General features: G+C 33.8%; 1 protein-coding gene across 1 annotated transcript; it reads left to right on the forward strand.

Moving 5' to 3' along the window:
• The first annotated feature begins 927 nt into the window (after positions 1-927).
• On the forward strand, positions 928-11,337 carry LOC145116642 (pleiotropic drug resistance protein 1-like). Its single transcript, XM_079052961.1, has 23 exons — positions 928-1,448; positions 1,564-1,684; positions 1,867-1,955; positions 2,056-2,140; positions 2,278-2,437; positions 2,555-2,631; positions 2,749-2,802; positions 2,902-2,992; positions 3,062-3,363; positions 4,351-4,632; positions 5,263-5,579; positions 5,967-6,127; positions 6,196-6,299; positions 6,372-6,522; positions 6,601-6,779; positions 7,193-7,525; positions 7,600-7,890; positions 7,979-8,062; positions 8,152-8,285; positions 8,812-9,039; positions 9,898-10,069; positions 10,147-10,401; positions 10,866-11,337. The coding sequence occupies exons 1-23, from the start codon at positions 1,099-1,101 to the stop codon at positions 11,121-11,123; spliced, it is 4,278 nt and encodes a 1,425-aa protein (XP_078909087.1). The 5' UTR covers positions 928-1,098; the 3' UTR covers positions 11,124-11,337.
• The last annotated feature ends 3,401 nt before the right edge of the window (positions 11,338-14,738 follow it).

Consider the following 14,738-nt stretch of genomic DNA (forward strand, 5'->3'; position numbering starts at 1 on the left):
AATCATCTTACAAATGAATCATCTAGTGATTCATTTATTTTGTTCGTCAAAAAAATATGTAAAAAAAAACTTTTTACCTTCCTACCAAAAAAAATTTCTTACCGGATATATATATATATATATATATATATATATATATATATATATATATATATATATATATATAAATTAGTATTTTTAATTTTTTAAGTGATTAATAATATATAAATACATTGTTGGGGTGTAAGTGGGGACCTTTTTTAAAAGAGTGTTGTTAATTATTAATGTAAGAGATAATTACAAAGCTGACGTGATTTAATTGAAAGATGAATTGGTATTACACTCATGTGGATAGTCTAAGGCTGTGTTTGGCGCGCCACAACTAGCTGATAAGGTAGCTTATTTTTCGAGTTTTTTTATGTTGTTGTGTTTGGTAAGTCAAAAAATAACTTATAAGCTAACTTTTTGAAAAGATACTTAAACTAGCTTTTTAGGAGTTTTTTTTTAAATTTCCAAATACACCCCTTAATTAATTATAGAGACACATACTCTTACATGTTCTTTTATGTAATTTTATATATATCAGCTAACTTTTCAGCTGGTTTTACCAAACATTATTTTTTATTAGCTAGCTTTTCAGCTATCAGCTAACTTTTTATTTAACAGCTAGCTTTTCAGCTATCAACTAGCGTTTCAGCTAGTACGCCAGTCTAAAGTCTCCACTTAGTAACACTCTATCTTCGTATCCTACGACGTGTAATGTTTGGTACAAACGAGTATTTTCCTCTTGCCAATTTATTTATTATTCTTTGATTTTCTGTTTAAAACCCGCTAGAAGTTTCAAATTTTGCGGTTCACCTTACTATTAAACACCCTATAAGGCTATAAGCTTCCTTCATGTCCCTATAGCATCTGCAAAACCCCAATTCTCATTACAAAAGGAGGTGAATTGTTACGGTTTTCGATCAATTAAAAGAGAGCCCTTTTTTGTTCTTATTTTTTCTCCTTTTAATGACCAAAATTTGGAACCCCATTTGATTTTTTTCGTTAATTTTAAAAACCCACATCAAAATTGGATATAAAAACGCCAAAATTTTTTCCTTCTAATTGTGGGTGAGAATGGATAGAAGCGATATATATAGAGCTAGTAGTAGCAGACGAGTTAGTACTAGCAGACGATTAGGGAGCATAAGAGGAAGTCGCAGTTTAAGAACAGGCATTGATATTTTCTCAAAATCTACTCGTGAAGAAAACGATGAAGAAGCTCTTAAATGGGCTGCTCTTGAAAAACTACCCACCTTCGACCGTTTGAAGAAAGGTCTTTTGTTTGGATCAACTGGACAAACAACAGAGATCGATATTGATAATCTTGGAGTCGCAGAGCGAAAACAGTTACTTGATCGGCTTGTTAATGCTGCAGATGAAGATAATGAGCAGTTCTTGACGAGGCTCAGAAATAGAATTGATAGGTAATTGAAGATTCCCCTTTATTATTCTCTTAATTTTCTGGTTATTACAATCACGAACAAACGTGCAAGGTCAATATCCTGCTTATCTTTCATGGGTTGATTGAATATGTTACAGGGTTGGGATTGAATTGCCAACGATTGAAGTCAGATATGAGCATCTGACTGTGGAGGCAGATATTAATACAGGAAGCAGAGCTCTACCTAGTTTTATCAATTTCTACCTTGATATCGCAGAGGTAAAAATGACAATAGTTAGCACATAGACAAACCTAAATTGATTATAGTTTTTATTTAACTGTTCACGAATATATATATATATATATATATATATATATATATATATATATATATATATATATATATATATATATATATATATATATATCTGGAGTTTGATCCATCTGTTTACTTCCAATAGGGTTTCTTGAGTTATTTTCATGTGATACGGAATACGAAAAGGCATATAACTATCCTTGATGATGTTAGTGGGGTAATTAAACCTGGCAGGTTAGAAGAAAGAACACGAATTCCAATAGCTTTTATATCAATTCATTTGTTTATTCAAACTTATAAATCCATTTCTTTTTCTAATTTTTCGCATATTCAGAATGACATTACTTTTGGGTCCTCCAAGTTCGGGGAAGACAACGTTGTTGTTAGCCTTGGCTGGGCGTCTTGGTAAGGGACTTCAGGTAAATATTGAATTGAATTTAAAGAAGGTGCAAGTGTGAAAAAGTTGTATTAGTGGGGTGACATGTAAATATGTAAATTTTAGTAATAAAAGATTATTATTTCCACTTTCACAAGTATATAAATTTTTTGAACATAGAGCACTGGAAAGGTGACGTACAATGGTCACGAGCTACATGAGTTTGTACCCGAGAGAACATCTGCTTATATCAGTCAAAACGATGTTCATATTGGAGTATTGACTGTTAGAGAAACATTGGCTTTCTCTGCACGATGCCAAGGGGTTGGATCACGTTATGGTTAGTTTAAGCAACATGTTAAATTTATCTCTCCAAGAAATCATATTCCAAGATTTTGAAGAGATAGAATATGTTTTAGCACTGAAATAAATATCGGGTTTGTCTGATATAACGCAGAGATGTTGGCTGAATTGTCAAGAAGAGAAAAAAGCGCAAACATTAAACCGGATCCTGATATTGATATCTATATGAAGGTATGGAATCACACCTATGATTAAAAAGAAAGAAACATGTTTAAATAAATTCACTCAATTACTTTGATAACTCATTTCAATCCCTTAATAGAATTATGACTGGTTTTTATCATACAGGCTGCTGCAGCGGAAGGTCAAGAAGCTAGTGTCGTCACAGATTACACTCTCAAGGTATGCTATATGATGTTTTCTATCTTAACACGTAATATATGCAAATTCAAAGAAAAAAAAACTGAAGAATAATTATAACACAAACTGTTTGTTGAGCAGATATTGGGGTTAGAGGAGTGTGCAGACACGATGGTAGGAGATGGGATGAGAAGAGGTATATCCGGTGGCCAAAGAAAGCGTGTTACAACAGGTAAAACATTGACTTTGCTAAAGACACGAGTGGATATGATTTATTCCACTAATTTGATAAAATTTACAGGTGAAATTATCGTTGGACCATCGAATGTTCTCCTAATGGACGAAATATCTACCGGTTTGGATAGTTCAACAACATTCCAAATAGTGAATTCTTTTAAGCAATATGTTCATATTCTTGAAGCAACAGCGCTCATATCACTTCTCCAACCTGCACCAGAGACATATAGTTTGTTTGATGACATTGTGCTTTTGAGTGATGGACAGATCGTGTATCAGGGTCCACGTGAAAATGTGCTTGAGTTTTTTGAAACTATGGGGTTTCGCTGCCCGGAGAGGAAAGGTGTTGCTGATTTCCTGCAAGAAGTAAGTATCACTCGTGTCTGTTGATTGTATTTATCTTTGTTAGCATCATGGATCGATCTTGATGTTGGATGGAAGTACACAAAGTGAAACCAACACAAACGAGGAAAATATTTTTGGGCTAAATACAAAAAATAGCTAGCAACGTACTTCTATTGATTTGATTCATATAGGACACTACCTTCATTTTGTTCAATATTATACTTTCAAAAATCTTTATCAAGGTGGCCTAGTGGTGATCACTTGGAAATTACGCACTCCAAAATGGGGTTGACCCAAGTTCAAATCCCATAGGGTTTAATTTGGGGGTTTTTGTTTTCAAAGTATAATGTCCTAAATGAAAAATCTTGAAATTACAATATCAGTACAAATGGGTAAATAAGTACACAATGGCTTAACAAGAAAAAAACTGAAAGTACGATGCCGTAAAGAAACAAACAAAAGTAGGATGCTATAATACACAATTAATCAAAGGACCTTATCATTTTTTGAATTTAGCACAATCTTATATTTCAGAATAATATTTAGACATAAAAAATGGTTCCTTATACAAGACATTGCTAATTTTGGTGGGTTTTCTCAAATTCAAAATTATGTTTAACATACTGAAATTTCCTACCCAAGATAACACTTGATCGATGGAAATTCCGTGGTCATGCGATTTACTGTAAAAAAAAAACATAAAAATAATGAAAATCAGAGAAAGTCGAAATTGGAGCTCCAAATGCCGGAAATTTGTCCCGCCCTTTTCATGGGTCAGTGTGCTCCAAAAGTCCTAGATAAAAACTTATGTGCATTTTTCCAGGCATTATCTATGGTGCCATTATTCCATAAGACATGTTTGTTAAGCAGGACATGCCTTTGACTATACAAAAGATGTGAATTCTTGCCTTTTTCCCATCATCAAAAGTAGCCCTAGAAAACTTTCCCGTGTAACAAGCGCAACCTAAGAGTCCAACAAGTTGTTCAATCTGTTTCTTGTTTTTATAGGTGACATCAAAGAAAGATCAGGAACAATATTGGACAAGAAGACACGATGATTATAGATTTGTGACACCAAAGGAATTTGCTCAGGCATATGAATCATTTCATGTAGGACAGCGCCTAAAAAACGGACTTGCAATCCCGTATGACAAAAGCAAAAGCCATCCTGCAGCTCTTACAAACAAGAAGTTTGGTTTAAACAAGAAGGAGCTCTTGAAAGCTTGTGTCGATAGAGAAATATTGCTCATGAAAAGACACTCATTCATCTACATTTTCAAAATAACCCAAGTACGTAACATTGCAGTCGATTTTCATTATGTCTGTCATTTGATGTGTTAGTATCCTACAATGGTTAGACACGCTCTCATCTGTCTCTGTATATGTTGGAGTCTACGCTCTCTCCCTAAGGGATGTTTTCTCTTTAATTTGGAGAGAATCTAGGACTTAACATATCCAAATAACATGGTATTGCATCTAGCATCTCCTCAACAAGATACCTGTTAGTGTCCTACATCTTACCGTGTCCGCTAGACAGTCTAGACAAAATTTTATCTAACTATGTATATGTTGGAGTCTAACCTCTTTTCGTAACGTCTCTTTTAGATAGAAACACTAGTCGTAGGTTTTCGATCAACACAGACTTAGAGTTTAAGATGTGGAGAAAAATAAAAGAATATAAGAATTATGTGGTTCACATGATTAAGTTAATTGTGCAACGTCCACTGCCGAACTAGAGAGATTTCTATTAATTTCATAATGAGGTTTGAAATTACATGGAGATGAGATAACACTTTTCAATTTGGGGTCATGTCCTTCCGACAACCATTATACTCTAGAACTCAACATCTAGGGCTCCACGTGTGTAACTAACTTGATGATTTATTCTTTATAATTCTGATTATTTCTGTTTGATTTCAGCTAACTATTATGGCGATTATCACGATGACTGTGTTTCTCCGAACTAACATGCATAGATCTGGGCTCGAAGATGGAGAACTATACATTGGTGCTTTGTTCTTTGGTGTCACAATGATCATGTTTAATGGGTTGGCTGAGATTGCTATGACGATTGCAAAGCTCCCAGTATTCTACAGGCAACGGGATTTCCAATTCTATCCGACATGGGCGTATGCTATTCCAACTTGGATTATAAAGATTCCGATTTCGATTGTGGAAGCCGCGATTTGGACAATACTCACTTACTATGTAATAGGATTTGATCCCAACTTCTGGAGGTATTCCCTACTTCCCAACAGCTTTGAAAATCCGATGGGTTGGTTTTTCATTTGTTAAAGAAACCGACATTTTAGGGTCAGTTCTGTTTTTTGTTTTATAACTGAATTCTTTGCAAAATCTATGGAATTCAGTTGAATCAGAATCATTCAAATTCCATTTTGATATATTTTATTTAGGGGTTCCATTCACTTATTGATGTATATAAAGTTTAAAAATTCAATTATGTATATTTACAATATCAAAAAGTATCTGAATATAAATAAGAATTTAAAGGATATTTAATTTTTATTATTGAATTCCATTTTTATGCAACAACATGCATTACAGATTATGAGTCCTTTATACTCCTTTTCATTGATAAGAACATGAAATTTAATGTTTTGCAGATTTCTCAAGCATTTCTTACTGCTCGTGGTCATTAACCAGATGGCTTCTGCATTATTTCGATTGATCGCGGCCGCAGGCCGCAACTTGATTGTTGCAAACACATTTGGTGCATTTGCACTCCTTATTCTCTTTGCCTTGGGTGGATTCGTCTTATCACGAGGTAAAAATATAGATTGTTCAGAATGCTCTAGCCTTTTTAATAAACTAACAAACTTATTCTTCCTGAAGACCAAGTAAAAAATTGGTGGATTTGGGGATACTGGTCATCACCAATGATGTATGCTTTGAATGGAATCGTGGTAAATGAGTTTCTCGGACATAAGTTTAACAAGGTAACTATTAATTTATATGCAAATTATATTTTACAACGATACATGTCATTAAGATGGATTATTTGTTCATAGCCTTTCGGCAGTTCAACACTTGGGAGATTTATCGTTACTTATGAAGGATTGTTCGCGGAAACTTACTGGTATTGGATTGCATTTGGGGCTCTGATTGGGTTCATGTTAATCTTCAATTTGTGTTACGTGCTGTGTTTACAATTTCTTGACCGTAAGTGGCTCCTTGGTATCGGTATATTTTGGTAAAATATGCATTCAGTGTGTGATATTTGGTGTGCAAACTGTACAGCTTATGATAAAACCCAAGCAAACGCAACAGAACACACAGAAAGTGATGTGGTGCCCGTTGAGTTATCGTCCATGGCCACAAATGAAGGAAATAAAAACAAGAAAAGAGGAATGATACTTCCATTTGAACCACATTGTATCACGTTTGATAATATCAAGTACTCCGTTAATATGCCACAGGTAACATGTTTCTTGCTGTTAGTGAGATATGTAGCTTGGTTAATTCTTATATTTTCTCTCCAAAAGAGACTCCAATGAGAGAGATGGGATTCCAACATATGTACATGCAAGTAGGGTAGTGTCTAGCCAATGTGGGAAACTAATATTCCCATGCTGGACACTAACATGACTCTGAGATGGAGGCTCGATGAGATTAGACTAGATGTGTTGAGCCCCTAAGGTATTAGGCGTGATCTCAAATACCATGTTAGTTACGTATGTGGAGTCATGGATTGTCCCTCCACAAGAACCCTTGAGGAGAAAGGAGAGTCTCCAACATATGTAGTGGTAGTCGTGTTTAGCTGATGTGGAACATTAATACTTGCTATTATAATAATATAACATTAAACCATCCCATTTGAAATTTTTTGTAGGAAATGAAAGAGCAAGGTGTTAGTGAAGATCGATTGGTGTTGCTCAAGAGTTTGAGTGGAGCTTTTCGACCTGGTGTTCTTACCGCGCTTATGGGGGTTAGCGGTGCTGGTAAAACTACGCTTATGGACGTTCTTGCAGGTAGAAAAACGGGAGGACTTATAGAAGGCGACATTCGGATATCTGGGTATCCAAAGAAACAAGAAACATTTGCTAGGATTTCAGGGTATTGCGAACAAAATGACATCCATTCTCCTCATGTTACAGTTTATGAATCTTTGATCTACTCGGCATGGCTACGGTTGGCAGCTGATGTTAATGAAAACACTAGAAAGGTTAGAAAACATGGGCAGAGTAAAGTAACCGTGGTTAATAACAACATGATCTAATGGCACTTTTTTGCTTCTAGATGTTTGTTGATGAGGTGATGGAACTTGTGGAACTGAATCCGTTGAGAGATGCATTAGTAGGGTTGCCGGGGGTCAACGGGCTATCAACTGAACAGAGAAAGCGGTTAACCATAGCGGTTGAGCTGGTGGCTAACCCATCTATAATATTTATGGATGAACCAACATCCGGTCTTGATGCTAGAGCGGCTGCTATTGTGATGAGAACTGTTAGGAACACGGTGGACACGGGGAGAACGGTTGTGTGTACAATTCATCAGCCAAGCATTGATATATTTGAAGCTTTTGATGAGGTACATTTATAAAATTCATTACATCTGGTTCATCATATATAAACCGCGTTAACCTTTAAGAGAACTTCTCATCCAAATAATATTGTAGTTATTCTTAATGAAAAGAGGAGGAAAGGAGATATATGTTGGACCCGTTGGTCGTAACTCTTGCGAATTGATCAAGTACTTTGAGGTAATATACAATCACATTTGAGTAGATTTAATCAAGTTTAGACCAATAAATAAGCCGAGTGGTCAAATCTGGCTGTTTTTGTGAACCAGGATATTGAGGGGGTTAGTAAAATTAAAGATGGTTATAACCCTGCGACTTGGATGTTGGAAGTCAGTACTTCGTCGCAAGAACAAGCTTTGGGATTCGATTTCAGCGACATCTACAAGAATTCGGAACTTTATGGGTGAGTAATAGTGCTACACCACAATAGCTCAATCTTTATAGCCAGTATATTACACACTTGTTACACACGGGCTGAACACGTTATCCTACATGTGGCATGCACTTTGACTTGGAATATTTGTCTCACACAAAAAGATGGAACAATGACTTGCTCTTGATCTCTCATCTCTAAAGAAGACATAAGTGTCTCATCATCCTCATCATAGAAAATGGAGGTAGAAAGTGGGTCCAGTCATATATATGGTAGTGTTTATACACAGACGGAACTGGACTAGAGAAGTTTTCAAAATTATTTTTTTATAATGAGGATATGGTTGGCATTCACGGCTTTTTCAAAGATGAGAGATCGAGAAAATGTCTGTCCAACATTGTTCCACTTTTTTGGATGACACAAAAATTGTCTTGTTGTCATCGTTCCTCGTCGTCCAAATGTGTACAACTGTTCTCGTCTGTCATGTCCTACGTAACACATGGGGCTATAGGAACAAATCATTACTTCTTCCTAACTCACTGGAGCAAATTCGCAGGAGAAACAAAGCTCTTATTGGGGAACTAAGTGAACCACGCCCTGGTTCCAACGACCTTCATTTCACTACTCAATTCTCGCAGCCGTTCTTCGTTCAATGTCGTGCATGTCTATGGAAACAACGATGCTCATATTGGAGGAACCAGCCTTACACTGCTGTTCGTTTCTCCTTCACCACCATCACTGCACTCATGCTGGGATCTATGTTTTGGGATCTTGGAGGTAAAAGGTGAAAAACAAACAAAAGACATTATCTTACAATTTTTTAGTTTTATACTTACTTTTCATATATATATATATATATATATATATATATATATATATATATATATATATATATATAGATGCAAGTTGTTTTTAGAACCAAAAAAAAGCTTGAGAACTTAAAAACTACTAATCCAAACAACATTATTCAAAATCAAAACCAAAAACATTAATAAAATATAGCGTCTAAACCATATCTAGGTTAAAAAAAGATTTGACCATTTCTTTTTTCATTTAAAAATGTTCATATATATTCACTGCTTATGCATGCATCCAAAGTCAATAATATGATTGCTGATCCACGCGTCCACAGTCCATATAACTACTGATGCATGCATCCGCAGTTCATATGACCGCTAATTCATATGCGTCTACAGTCTATATGACTATTGACGCGTAGTTTTGAACTGTTGGATAGTTCGCAAGTTCTCATGCTTTTTTTGGTTCGCACAATAACTCGGCCTTATATATATATATATATATATATATATATATATATATATATATATATATATATAGATATATATATATATATATATATATATATATATATATATATATATTAGAGTTCCACCTCGGCTAGACATGGTCTCACCTGCCTCTATATATGTGCGAGTCTCACTTTTCCCCTCAAAGGCTCTTTGGAATAAAAATACGAGACTCCACATAGCTAACATGGTATTAAAGCCAACGTCTAGTCTAAACTCAATGGGGTTCTGTTAAGGTGGCACATCAGCTTATAGACACTGTCCATCTGTCTCTATATCTATGTTTGAGTCCAAAATCAAGGACACCACATAACTAAGACATACATACATGTCAGGGACACCTTGCAAAATTTGAATGACGCGATGGGTTGTCTCTATACATCGGTTCTCTTCTTAGGAATCGTATACGCATCCTCGGTGCAGCCTGTGGTGGACATAGAACGAACTGTGTTTTATAGAGAACGAGCTGCTGGAATGTATTCTGCATTGCCATATGCTTTTGCTCAGGTAACTCGTATAACTTTAATGTATGGTCTTTTTTACCATTTGAGATCCTAACATTTTTTGCATGTTTTCATACATAGGTTGTTGTGGAAATCCCCTATATCTTTTCCCAAGCTGTGGTTTTCGGGCTTATAGTGTATGCAATGATTGGATTTGATTGGACGGTTGTAAAATTCTTTTGGTTCATGTTCATCATGTTCTGTTGCTTGCTCTACATGACATACTTCGGTATGATGTCGGTCGCAGTCACACCGAATACGGAGATCGCTTCCGTTGTTGCTGCTGCGTTTTATGGGCTCTGGAATCTCTTCTCTGGATACATCATCCCAGAACCTGTAAGGCTCTTTCCAGTTTTTTTTTTTTTTTTTTTCATTCGTTGTTTTGCTAAATGATGTTCAAAATATAAATGATCAGGGGATACTTGTAGGAAATTGGAGTTTAATGGAAAGCCTCAATCTCTTGAAGTTTTTTTTATTAGACCTAGCATCCACATCCAATACATTTTTTCCAGTTTTTTTTCCTTTCACTTGCGACTAGAACATTGACCTGTTTTTTCCTGACATCTTTTGTTGATCCTTATAGAGGTCTATGCCATATATATGGATGCTTATTCGTATTTTTACTCTTTTTCACAAAGAGCTTTTTTACTTTTAAATAGTGCTCTTTAATCAAGTCCGTTTTACTAGATTAAGTCTGTTTTATTTAGAATATTAAGTGAAAAAGAAACTTACATTTTATACACAAAACCACAAAAAAAATATCTATGATTTTCTGACAATGTATTTACTGTGTGTTGTAGAAAATTCCAGTGTGGTGGAGATGGTACTACTGGGCAGATCCGATGGCATGGACACAATACGGTCTGGTTGTTTCGCAGTTAGGGGACTTTGACAGCCTGCTCAACAATGGGGAGACAGTGAAGGAATACTTGCGTCATTATTATGGGTTCAAACACGACTTCATTGGTGTTGTGGCGGGTGTTCATGTGGGATTCGTGGTTATTTTTGCAGTTATATTTTCTTTTTGTATCAAGTCCTTCAATTTCCAAAAGAGATAGAACTCCATTGTCAAGGGAGAAATAATATTGTTTGAATAAAACGATTTATGATCGAGTTATCTGACATAAATCATTGATTACAGTTGATATCAATTGGTGTAAGATTGGTCAAACATTCTGAAATTCTACAATTCCCTTTTGTTTTGTATTTAAAGTGAAAAACGTTATGTGGAATTTGTTTTTTTCTAAATTATAAAACGGTTCATTTTTTAAATATAGTTTTGAGGTTTCGCTTAAAAATTCAAAATTTGCAAATAAATCTTAAATAACATAACTTCATTTTTTAAGATACATCATATTGGAATAGTATTGGAGAGAACATTATTGATAGATGAATGTTTTGTCTCTTAATTCGTGTGTATAGGAAACTATTTGAAACAATGTATGATTATGCATTTATGTATGGAGTATACGGTTAATCTTTAGGTATTTTAAGAAACTCAAATGATTGATTGAATTTGTGTAAATTTAAAGATTTATTGGGGAATTTTAAGTTTAATATGCTTGTAAAACTGCTCATCACGTTGTTTGGTTTCTACGTGCAATCCAACTCTTTTTTTAAAGTTAGGTATATAGATATTAGGCAGATATCCGTGCGTTTCGTAGAAAAAATAGAAATATGTTAGGTTTAGTATAAAAATATACAAAAATGTAATACCTTTTATAACATTAACCATATTTTTAATATCATATACTTGTCTATGTTTTACTATAAATTTTTATTTATGTCTAACATACACCGTCTAATTTATAATAAAATAGTAAAGTTTATGTAGATTTTTTTATAACGAAAATCGACCAAATAAATCGTTTCATTATATAGATTTTTACAAAAATATTTTGGAGACGTATTTTTTATTTATATTTATCGTTTTATAGATAATGATGATTGATGTATTAAATGGTAAGTGATTATTCTTTATTTTTTAGTAATTTATTACAATTATAATGTTATATCTTTTTTACCATCTAAATTAGAAATATTAAATGTGTCTAAATAATTTATAATAAAATAGTAAAGTTTATGTAGATTTTTTTATAACGAAAAATCGACCAAATAAATCGTTTCATTATATAGATTTTTTACAAAAGTATTTTTGAGACGTGTATTTTATTTATATGTATCGTTTTATAGATAATGATGATTGATGTATTAAACGGTAAGTGTATTCTTTATTTTTTAGTAATTTATTACAATTATAATGCTATATCTTTTTTACCATCTAAATTAGAAATATTAAATGGGTCTAAATATTAAATTATTAGTGTTTCGTTAATTACATCTCAAATATTTGGTTTAGAACTATCATTTGAGTCTATTTATTGAGAATTTTTTTTATGAAGTTGAATTGTGTATCTACATAGTTCTTCAAGGTTTAAATTAATAAAGGAAACTAAAGTTCTTATATATAAATGAAATTAATAAAATAGTATAACATAAATAGAACTTATCGTTGCTAAAGTTATTTCAAACACATGGAAAATTATAACATATTAAAACTGAATATTGTACGATAATTATTTTGAGACATATAACTTATATTGTAAAACTTTCTATCTATCACATGTTTTCAAATATTTTATGTAAGTCAAATGTATATAACAAGTTACTTAAATTTAATAAAGTAATTGATTGATTAAAGAAGTACAAAATTGTAGAAAAACAAATTCTTCACGGTATTCGTTTTATGATATTTTTATTACATCTCATAAACAACATTCTAATATACATAGATTTACAATATAACTCTTAAGAATACTATATGTACAGTATAAAATAAAAATACTCTAAAATAGAGTTTTTTTCTTATACATTTTGGCATATTCCAAAATTGCATCTACCTCTTCCTCATTCAATATAGAATTTTATGTTTTGTCAAGTCATTTTTTCTTCCATCTTGTTCTCCAAACTCTATCAACCTCATATATATATATATATATATATATATATATATATATATATATATATATATATATATATATATATATGTGTGTGTGTGTGTGTGTGTGTGTGTGTGTGCCCATTTTAATAACTCGTGGTCATAAGTAACAATTAAGTATCATAAGTTAAAAAAACACTTGAGTGATTTTTGTTAACTAGTTGTCATAAGGGTTTCAAATGAATCTGGTACTAGGAAATAGACTCTATTATAATTGATATATGGATAATATGATTATATTTGAAGGTGAATGGGTGTTTTTGAATCTGCGGTGTTTAATGGTAAATATGTATGCCCCACTAGATGATTATAGTAAAGCTTTGTTTTGGAATTCTATTTTGATGTTTATGAGGCGTCATCCAAGGTAATATATGGTGTTTGGTGATTTCAATCACCGTAAGAAAAATAACTTTTAAATAAAAGAATTTGTCTCCAAAGGATTCGTCTATGTAACCCGTTCTTGTAGCTCTAAAAGTCGTTTGCATATTGTGACATCCCCTAATTTCTCGGCCAGAAAAGACCGATTTAATTTATGCTTTTTAAAATAAAATCAGAAAAATCTTTTCAAAAGATGTTGCGGAATTGGTCCCCAAACAACATATGATAAAAGTTTATCAAAACCCTTCTTTAAATATATTTCCCATATATATATCAAAACTCGGGATGTCATGTTCCGATACAGATCAAAAGCATAAACAAGACATTATAAGCCTTTCAACGGTTATTTACAACTACTGGCCTATAATCAAAAATCTCTCATCGTCCTCCGACTATGCTCGGGGTCCACTACCTGTAATCATAAAAAGCTGAGTGGGTCAGGCTTGGGAGCCTGGTGAGCATATAGGGTTTTCAACCCACAATAATAATAACATATTAAGTTCACCAATCAACAATAACCCTGATTACCCATTCCCGTTGTCCTCACTTTACGTCCCTAAACACCTAACACAAGGGACTTAGCCTAAGGAATATCATCCGGTTGGACACTACTGCTAAGGGGACTCCTCAGCCATACATGTCCTAAAGGCAACCATGAGGGGGATTGGAGTACACCAATGAACATTTAGTTCATCAACACCTACAAGTTGCGAACTTGCTAGTGTACCACTGGACTGTCTAGAAAGGTCCGTGATCGTCATCTATACTCCGCTAGACGACTACAACGATAACACCAATAACAACACCGACACCAAGGCCTCTCATCATTTTTAACACCCACCGACTATTTTCTCTACCCATGTTTTACCCAACATATTTGTAGATAAAATACATTTACAGTTTAAAACTTGTATAAAACACCAATTCAACAGTCACCTCAAATAAACAATTAACATATTTACACATAACACGTAATTTAAGGTAATTACTTCATATCTATGTGTAAATTGAAAGTAACTACACACTCACATGATTTGATGATAATCGGGCAGCAATTCGTTTCCTAAAACGTTCGTTTCTAATAAAACCGGGAGTTTTATTGAGAAACCGGGCTCCGCAAAAGTCGGGCTTCGAAACCGAAAAGATAAATTTTCCGGGCTTCACGGGCACTTCGTGGCGTATTCCGAGGCTTATAATTGATACCGGGGCTTCGGGGGATGATAATATGAAAGAAATATGGAGAAAGGGGCTAAAAATGACAAGTTTTCAAAAATACCCCCGGGAGGCCTCGCACCCT

The sequence above is a fragment of the Lactuca virosa genome, chromosome 5 (assembly GCF_052849685.1).
Source record: "Lactuca virosa cultivar CGN04683 chromosome 5, Lactuca_virosa_CGN04683_v6, whole genome shotgun sequence".
Taxonomy (NCBI): Eukaryota; Viridiplantae; Streptophyta; class Magnoliopsida; order Asterales; family Asteraceae; genus Lactuca; species Lactuca virosa.

Bases quoted from the DNA above. Each gene is read 5' to 3' on its own strand.
- LOC145116642 (XM_079052961.1), top strand. From the start codon at position 1,099: ATGGATAGAAGCGATATATATAGAGCTAGTAGTAGCAGACGAGTTAGT. The intron at 2,803-2,901 runs GTATGCTATATG...TTTGTTGAGCAG, and splicing joins TCACAGATTACACTCTCAAG to ATATTGGGGTTAGAGGAGTG. The intron at 8,063-8,151 runs GTAATATACAAT...TTTGTGAACCAG, and splicing joins AATTGATCAAGTACTTTGAG to GATATTGAGGGGGTTAGTAA.